Source organism: Hakea prostrata, chromosome 4, assembly GCF_041222555.1.
Source record: "Hakea prostrata isolate BN-2017 chromosome 4, UWA_Hpros_2, whole genome shotgun sequence".
Classification (NCBI taxonomy): Eukaryota; Viridiplantae; Streptophyta; class Magnoliopsida; order Proteales; family Proteaceae; genus Hakea; species Hakea prostrata.
The window spans coordinates 48,539,184-48,548,735 of NC_142603.1; the positions used below are offsets into that span (position 1 = coordinate 48,539,184).

General features: G+C 37.1%; 1 protein-coding gene across 1 annotated transcript; it reads right to left on the reverse strand.

Annotated features, from left to right (window-relative positions):
- Nucleotides 1-1,812: 1,812 nt before the first annotated feature.
- On the reverse strand, nt 1,813-6,337 carry LOC149019276 (putative serine/threonine-protein kinase PBL28). Its single transcript, XM_089153304.1, has 7 exons — nt 4,513-6,337; nt 4,184-4,419; nt 3,458-3,584; nt 3,310-3,381; nt 3,026-3,212; nt 2,807-2,936; nt 1,813-2,567 (listed from the first exon to the last, which is right to left on the reverse strand). Exons 1-7 carry the CDS (start codon nt 4,661-4,663, stop codon nt 2,322-2,324), a joined length of 1,149 nt encoding a protein of 382 aa, XP_089009430.1. The 5' UTR covers nt 4,664-6,337; the 3' UTR covers nt 1,813-2,321.
- Between the last annotated feature and the right edge of the window lie 3,215 nt (nt 6,338-9,552).

The following is a 9,552-nucleotide window of genomic DNA, read 5'->3' on the forward strand; positions in this document are numbered from 1 at the left end:
GATGAGTGAAACAGGGCAAGAACAAGGTAAGGAATGCAATGTCCTTATCCCAAATATTAGATCTCAATTTTTGTTCATTGAATGGTTAATCATGCTTATTATGTGTCACTTGGATTTTATACCTAACTATAATGTCATAATGATTTGAGTTGCATCGATATATTTTATGGACCATCAGAATGACCTGTTTTTTGAGATTTGTGGTGGAACCGTGGAAGTGTAGGATTACATTGACCTAATAGACTGACCTGTTTATCCAATTAAAACTCTCTAAATATGTACCTTAATTCTATTATGAAGTGATTATGATATATGGGGGTTTTTTTGCCTAAGGTTTTGCCTTATAGTTCTAAAACGCCATTTTTGTGATTGGCTGAGAAATATCTATTGTAATATTCTTTCTACATGGTGAAAGTTTTTATTCACCCGTCGATGTAGCACATCATGTTGGTATGTGAACAACGTTCGATCTTTTTGTTGCTTCAATCTATTTTGTTTTATTCGTGATTTCCTGATTTTCATTTTAACCATGAAGCACCCACTTAGATTTTGAGTGGTAAGTTGTTAGTCTCAAAGCAAAGTCTTAAGATTATACAAAACCTTGGACATTAAACAATGATTTTCTTACTTTTGTTGAAGTAACTATTGGAAGTATAATTAAGCAATGATATGTTTGCTTTTGGTTTCTTTTCTGTTTATTTACCCCCAAAAAAAATTCTATTTTTTATTTTTTTCTCTTTATGTTTTTCTAAAACAGAAGTTCGGAAAAAAAGAAAAACAGAAACGGGAAGCTAGGAAAAAAGAACACGCATGAAACGATGACCAATGCCACCAGAATGTTTCTCTTGTTTCTGCTTTTCTGTAACAGCAGAAACATTCTTCCCAGGTTTACCATACATATCACTTCACAGAATACAAAGAACTGTTTCCTACCCAGAACTATAGACTTTTGAAATAGAAACATAGGCATATGAAGCAAGAGATGGAGAGTGTAACCAAGGTACTGAAGCAAAAGGGTTTTGGGTATTAATACAACACAAGCTTTAATCTGAGAAATTGTATATTTCTGATGAAAAAGAATCAGTGTTCATTTTCTTTGCATGGTCCCATGAAAATTGAAAGCCAAGTTCTTTTTTATTCTGAATGATTTAATCTGGCTTATGAACAAGAATGGAGCAAATTCCTAATCAAACCAAATGCCATAAAGAAACAGATCTTTTTAACTGACATAAACTGGTCCCCAACCCCACCCCCACTACTTTCCACTCCCCCCCCCCCCAAAACAAACAGAATCCCCACAAAAAACCCAAGATCAGAAAAACAAAAATGTACTGATACCCAGATCTTCATATGAAAACTTTTACTTTGGCTGGTTTAAGGTGCTGAGCCCTCTGCAGGGTCCACAAGCAATTGTGAGCCCCTGTCAAATCTCATATCCTTGTTCCCATTAAGTGTTTTTTACTCAAGATTTCTGTTTCTTATCAGTTTGTCAATTTGCTAAAGGATGTCCCAGAATCTGGAGAACAAAATCTTGTTGAACTTGTCCATTGTTTTATGTTGGTAGGATACTTCTTTTTCTTTCTCCCTTTTTTTTTTTTTTTTTTTTTTGGGGGGGGTGTAAAGATGTTGGTGGAGATACTTCAGAGCTCAGAGCAACCAAAAGCTGTTGGAAAGTGTAGTTCAGGTTTATTACAGTTTTTATAAAGCAATTAGCATAAAAAAATTCCAACTTCCTGATTGAAAGACCAGTTGAAGTGAAAGAAGAAGAAATAGGGTGGAGAACTCTGAGAGTTATGATCTATATGGCTCAAAATAAGAAAAATCTAACCAATGGTCAAACCAGTCCACTTGGCAAAAGAAGCTGCTTTAGTTTGTAAATCATCAAATGATTCAGTGGACTAGATTTTACTATATTCAGGACTGACAAATTTTGTTGAGGAAAAGTATGATTTCATAGATACAAGATGAGATATTGCCAAGAGCAAAAGAAGGATCAAATAGTTCAAAATTGAATGACAAAAGACTTTCAATGAAAATCACACACCTCTCAACTTGGCTTGAACTGTAAAAATTAATTTTCATGGAAAACAGAACTGTGGTTTTACAATCTTTTTTTTCTTTTTTCTCCTCCCTTTATGGGTCGATTTGGGGAAAAAAGAGAAGGAATTCTAATCCACATAAATACAGGTCAAACAGAGCTGTTCTTAGACACCCAAAAGCAAAATGGAACCACAAGTACATCCTCTAGTTTGGCTGTCACAAGCTTGGCTCAAGGAGGATCAGAAACACAGGAAGCCATTTGCTTTACAGATCTTCACCTTTCAAGTAAATAAGTGGCTCCCTAAAGTTACTGTGGCAGTAGACTCACCCATTACTGTGGTCATCGTTCTCTCCTTTTCTAGAATCCGATCAAGCTCTGTCACAACCATTTCCATATTCGGTCGTCCTTTTCCTGTTAAGCTCACGCATTGAGATGCCAAATTGATCAAATCCCTCATGCCCTCTAAAGTGAAGTTTCCGGCCAGCCGGTGGTCAACAATAGTGTTTGAATTCACAAGTGATTCAACCTTCATATGGAGTTCAAAATCATAATGAAAATATCAAATTAGATTTCCCCCATACAAGTCAGTAGTGATATGAAAAGCAGAGAGTGCAGTTGCTTTCTTATATTAAAACATTGATCAAATTGCATTTTTTTGGGTACTGTTAGCTTTCCTACTTCAGTTTCTAAAACCCAGTTTAGATAAGAAGTGCAAAACAGGGGATATATTTTGCAAAGAGAAACTTAAAAAGCATGCTTATTTACCCACTGGTTCAAGCTTTCACTGGATCCCTGGTTAGTTCGTAAAGCTTCCTGTCCAGTTATGAGCTCCAAAAGAAATATCCCAAAACTATAGACATCACTCATTTCAGAGAATGATCTTGACTCTTCTTTCCTAAACAAGAACAGCAATGATTGATCAGAAAAAGATAAACAAATATTCAATCTAATATTTGATGCCATAAGTTAAGGAAATGAAGATACTCCGGATCTTGGAAAGTATTGCCACCCATTGACCGAAATGAAGGACCTGCATCTTCAATTTTTTCTAGTAGCTCAGAAACCCCAGCATCAGCAACTTTTGCAATGAAGCTTTCATCAACTAAGACATTAGCTGTTTTGAAGTTCTTGTGTACTAGAGGAGGTCTCAGACTATGTAAATGACATAGACCTGCAAATTAACATTTTGTGGGAACTCATCATATCTTCAGTTAATCTCTTTCTTGGCAAGGCTGAAAGAACCCTCACTGATTTAGTTCAATGTTTACCTTTAGCTGCACTCAATGCTATGGAAAGCCTTTGTTTGAACTCCAGTTGTATATTTGATCCTTGTCCAATCTCTGTTAAAAAGGAGTAAGTACATAGATATCCTTGAATGGAAACACTGAGAATCTTTTTCACTAAATTGAGACTTACCATATAGATGATCACATACACTGCCATTGGGCAAATATTCATACACTAACATTTGAAAGCCATCTTCCTGGCAGTAACCAAGAAGACTAACAAGGTTTCGTTGCTGAATCTTCGACAGATAGCGTGCCTGTTTTACCACACAACAGTATTATATCTCATACAGATCTTTTGAGTTCTATTGCTCTTTCCTGATTTCTCTTTAGATGTGAGAAATATGGTTCATGTTTATTTAAGATACTGACATGCTATATTTAATTAACAAAGCAACATTAAGATCATTTAAGATGAAATACATCCAAAAGATCCTTTGTTTAACTAGGCAATTAAATAATAGCAATGCTAAAGCCTTTCAAGATCAATCTTCTTCAAATAATCCTTTCTTAAGACATTCAGTGTCAACCATGGTTTTGAGGAAGTGGACAGGAATCTGCAGAACCCACCAATTCAAATTGGCTTATTCTAACTGGATTCTAGGGTTCAGGCCAATTCTGTCCCAGCCAATTCTGGCTGAACTGGGATCAGCAGAGGCAAATGCAGTTGCAGATTCTGATTACTTGAATGATGTTATTGATCTTTTCCTTCAATAAAGCGATCATAAAAGCCACAAGAACCCCTTCAGAAAGAAATACTTGAAATGGATCAGCAGAAATAAGAAAGACTTCTGACTTCCAACTGATAAAGCAAAAATATAACAAAGTCATCAATTTGGGAGGAAAATAGTGATACCTCTTCTATAAATTCTTGCCTGGATGAACCCGGACGCCTTTTAACTGCTACAACAGTTCCATCACGTAGCAAACCTTTGTAAACTAAACCAAAACTACCATGTCCAATTACATTGCTTTCACTGAATTGCTTTGTAGCAAGTTCCAACTCATCCAGCATGAACTGCTTGCCTTCATGTGGTCCTGATATAGGGGGACCTCCCACTGAACTCGATCCAGCCTGCCTGTTCCACTCCACTGTGTGCTCAACAGGAGAGAGAGAGAGAGGGTTATTACCAAATATGCATAGCTCTGAGGAATGCTACATTGCTTGTTCAAATGAGGTCCTACCTAGTGTAGATGGGTCTGAAGATTCTGTCTCAGAATTCTTGTTTGAATTCTTACACTGTGCCATGTAAAACCACACTAGCACAATGACAATCACCACCAATGCAAACCCACCGGCAGTACCTAACACTATGGGTGCATATGAACTTGACATCTGGTAGGAGCTCGGTGCCTCCTTCCACAAACTTAAACATGGAATCTATTTTCCAGCCACTGTAGGCAGCCATTAACAGAGCTTAAGAAATTCAAGATCAGATTCATAAAGAGGGGGGTTGTGGGAGTTGAAGGAGAGAGAGAGAGAATAGATTTCCTATTAACCCAGAATGAATTGTCACACTCAATTGAAGTCCCACTTGTGTACAATGGCATAAAAAGTACTCCTACCAGCTCAAGTGGGCTTTACAACTACTCAGAAAACGGAACTGGCAGATCAACAACATCCACTGAAGACCAGATGTTTTTGTTGTACGGTTCATATATCACTAGAGTCTAAACAAAAGTATCAGAAGACAACAATACTTTGCTGTCCTTCAGAAAAACTGAAACCCCTAAAACTCAAAAATATCAGAGAAAAGAATACAGACCATCATCTCCCTTGCGCAACCAAGACTTGACAACTCACTTATGGGGTTCTTGACAACAGCTAGGAACCTTTCTTTTCTTGCCTTGTGGATGCACATCATCATGCGCTGTGAATCAGCCATAAAGACTAGAAAACCTGTATACTTGCAAAACCTACTGGCCATGCCAGAAAGAACAGCATATCAACCACTTTTTTTGGGCAATGATCAGCTGGTCAACCACAATAACAAAAGATTGGGAACTTGATTTTAAAACAGAATTACAACATCCAAGTTTTAAAATAGCCATTGACAGGCAAATTATATTATTTCATTATCTAGATCCAAGTACACAGTAACTCGACTTAGGTAGTTGTTACCAACCGTAAATTGGACAAAGATTTTACTGGAAAGTTTTCGACAGGGAAGAAACTGATCATTGTATTGCTACTGTAAGGAATCATTATTGGAGGTGATAGTAAAGACCCAACAAGACCCAAAAGAAAATAAAAAAGTGGTTGTAATCAATCTTAGCTTCCAAATCTTTTTAGTCTTATTCTTCTATTCACATGATCTTCCCTTTCTGCCTTTTTTCTTGGTTTTATGATGTGGAAAGACTGAATTCCTACTTCACTTTTCCATAATGGTGTCATGACAGCCAACAAGACATCAGCTGAGCTAACTCCAAAGAACCCAGCTACCATTTCCAGAATCATTTGTTTTTTCTTGCAAAAAGAAGGAAGACATTCTCTTTTCTTCAGCAGATTCGATTCGTGGATGCAGTGCAGAAAATTGGACGGGATGTGATGATGAAGGAGGTAGGGGAAGCGAGAAAGAGAGACTGAATGGGTGAGCTGTACTATTTTGTTATCTTCTTCAAAGAAATCTGTAAGAGGGGAAGGGGAATGGTGGAATGGAGGTAGCAAAGATGCGCTGGAAGGAAAAGGCCACGTCGAAGGTGGGCTACGACCTAACTAATAAAACAAGCTTAGATTCCTTGTTGCAGCGGCAGCAGAAATTTGTATGTTTGTGTTGTCCGAAGATCTGTGAAGCTGTAGCAAAGAGGAATTTTCCTTCTTTCACTTTCTCCCAATTATCAGATCAAATTCTATTCAGAAATACAGGAAAAATTAAAAACCCAGCTCGGAAATCATGGCAATAACATCTGCAATTCAACTGAAACCCAAACAATTAGTAAAAACTTTAAGATGCTGTCCCCTCCACCCTCTGTGCCTCTCCATGATCGTCACACAAAATACACAGGTGAAATGAATGGATGTTTTTGTTGCCCTTCTTTAAGGAGAAAGCAAATATATATACATATATTAAAACAGCTAATTTGATACAGGTGCAAATCCACCTGGGTTAGAAGTTGCAAAAAATAACATAAAAATAATAATAAAATAAAATTAAATTTGGGTCAATTGGTATCCAAAATTTCTTAGAAAATAAGAAATAGTTGGACCCACTAGGAATCCCAAATTTCTAGCAAGCGTATATGACCCAAAATCATAAAATTTTTCCTTTTATTTATTTTTTTCAAACATTCATTTACCGGTTTTTGTTAGAAGTCAAGTCTGCTAGAATTTAGCTTAGACTTGGATTCATCCAAAATCAGATCGAGGATAGGTGATCAAAAGTCTGAATTTCAGACTTGAAATTTAGCCCTAGATTGGGGCGGTCACTTAGAACGGTCAATCAACCAACCAACCAGTTAGTTCCAAAGGTTGTGTTGATGTTGTCTTTATCTAGTTTGAATCACAAACTCTAATGTAATTCCATGATCTTAATCTAGGGGTTTTCTGGGATTTGTTGAGGCATTTGCTTGGGCAATCTATCATGTTTTTCAATACTTTTTCCACTGAGACGTGTAAGAATATAACTATGCATATAGTTGAATAATTTTATGATGAATTGTTTACTGTTCTAAACATGTCATTAACCTTATATCTTGTTGTAATCATTGTTATGCATGCTTACTTGTAAATAACGTGTCATGAATGATGATTGATGCATTTGGAGAAGGATAGCTTATCCAGCAATGATGTGTTGCTAGGCTATGATTGAGAAATGCCTAGCTTGGATCACATGTAATATGTTACCATTAGGACCTTGCATTGGGTTTAGGAACACTCTCATCTGATGTCCCTACCACTCAAACCAATGGTTGTGGTGAGAGAGTATGGACCTATACCCCAACCATGGTAGATGATGATGATTGTACCCTTACCTAGAATCCCAACAGAGGTTGGCGGGTGCCCTTGATGCGTGATGTGACTTAGAGTCACGAGACCTACTTAGAAAAGGGCTAGTGTTATATCTTAAAGTATGTCTGCTTGGATAGAGACTCACATAGTTAGTTCATTAGATGCATCCATAAGTCAACATTTCACTATTTCATCTTTGCTTATGATATGATTGTCATATATATATGGAATTGTTACATTATTGAGTTCATTAGAACTCATCATTGTGGATTATCTTTGTTTTCTTCAGATACCTTTGCAAAAAATGGAGAAGTTCCCTATATGTAGGAGAATACTTCTGAAGAGTATTGGAAATGCCAATGGGACTTGATTTTGATCAACACGAAGCTTCCTACGGGTGCATGGAGTGCTCTTATGGTACCTATTGATTGGAAGAGGGTCTAGGTAGTCCGCCACCTAGATAAAACGATGAAGGAGGCTCTCGACTCTCATGACTCCTTTCATTGAGAGATGAGATAGAATACCTTAAATTGATGAAAGACAATAACAACACATAATAAGACATAATTTTTTATAGTTTTTGCTTCCGTTGATACATTTCCCTTGGATTCATTCAGTATTATTCCCTTGGATTTTGTAACCATTTATTCCTCAATTAATTATTGAATTATTTTTTGCTCTTAATTAGGGCATTGTGTGTATTTATTATTATTGATACTGTAACTAGGAATCTTGTAGTTGTGAATCATACCCACAGGTTGTTGGACAGGTCCGATACCGTGAGGTGGGTGTGACATCCTAGAGTGAAAATCAACAAGAAAGGTATCTCTACCCACACTGTTAACTTCAACAACTTCTAGGGGAGACCATGCATCAGAGAGTTTTTTTTGCAGGTGATGGTGATATGCTCTTTGGGATATCCAATGGCATAGCCATACTGGGGATACCCTGACGTCTTGGGTATCTATGTGGAGCTCCCACTTCTTGAGTCAGGACCACTTCCCACTGAAAATGAATCTGCTAATGAAGGTTAGATTCGGTCAAGAGGAAGAAATTTATAATATCATAGTTGCTCATGGTTATTGTTATTTTGGCCGATTGATCTTCCAATATGCTAGTTTCAACAATTTCTGGGTGTTTACATTTCTTTCTGGCTGTTTGGCCTGTAGTTGGCATCTGGTTTACTGCTTTTGGGTATTAGCACCATGGGTTTCAACCTTAAATGGTTTCAATTTCAACCAATCCGTATTTAAAAGGATGAATTGCCTTCCAAGTGTCAAAACGAGAAGAGTTTTTCTCAACATGATTGGGTTTTTAAGGCTGCCGAAGGAGTAATCGAATGGTAGTATGAGCGGCTAAGTGATTACTAGAACCACTCCGTTAGTCTCTGTTAGATGAAAACGATTAAGACTAGAAGACAGAGAGAGGCCTGGGAAGAAGAGGGAGAAATTAAAATTAACAGCTGAGAATTCTTTTGATTGGCTTTTATTTCTCTGCGTAGTACCCATTCGGCGTCTTGAAAATTCAACCACAGAAACAGAGGGAGAAGAACCCTTGAGATTCAACCCCAGAAACAGAGAGCAGAAGTGCCTCTGTGGAAAAAATTACTGGAAATTTTCACAGAAATTGAGCCGTTGGGCTAGTTTGTTTAAATAGAATAGAATTAAAAGGGAAGGAACGTCAAATTTTCTGGCTTTCTTTGCATCACAAAGAACGGCTCAGCCTCAGTTATTGACTACTGTTCTTCTTCTCAAGATCCAAGATGAAGACCTTGTTCGCTTAATCCTCATCTGCCCATATCTGTGACAACCACCACCACCAGGTCATGTCAAATTTTGTACAGCTTGATCGGTCTACCGTCTACCTACCACCAGCTCCATGCTCTGTCAAAAATTGTCCAGTTCGATTCTGGACAGCTAGTTCCTACCATCCCACCTCCTTTTCGTTGTTTCAAGTTTGAACTTTAGACTCATTTAGAGTTTTTAGCTCCAGAAATTCAAATTTTAATCGAAGGATGGCAAGGTTTCTCAGTTAATAAGATAATAATTTTTACGTTCTCAGTTTGACTCTAATGGAGATGGTTTTTTCAGGGTTAAAAAAAAAATTAGAGAGGGTTTAGTATTTGTAATCAATTGGTTTGGAATGTGCATAAACAACGAAAACTTAATAGGTGAGAGTTTAATAATAAAATAAGTAACGGTCATATATAGGTAAAAGGATAAAAATCCTCTGTTTTACCTGTGTTGTTCTTACCAAAAAAAAATGAAAATTTCCAA

Excerpts from the sequence above, each read along its gene's own strand:
- LOC149019276 (XM_089153304.1), bottom strand. The coding sequence starts at position 4,663 with ATGTCAAGTTCATATGCACCCATAGTGTTAGGTACTGCCGGTGGGTTT. Across the intron at positions 4,420-4,512 it reads TTCAGACCCATCTACACTAG|TGGAGTGGAACAGGCAGGCT; the intron begins GTAGGACCTCAT and ends TTGAGCACACAG. Across the intron at positions 3,585-4,183 it reads GGCAAGAATTTATAGAAGAG|GCACGCTATCTGTCGAAGAT; the intron begins GTATCACTATTT and ends GTGGTAAAACAG.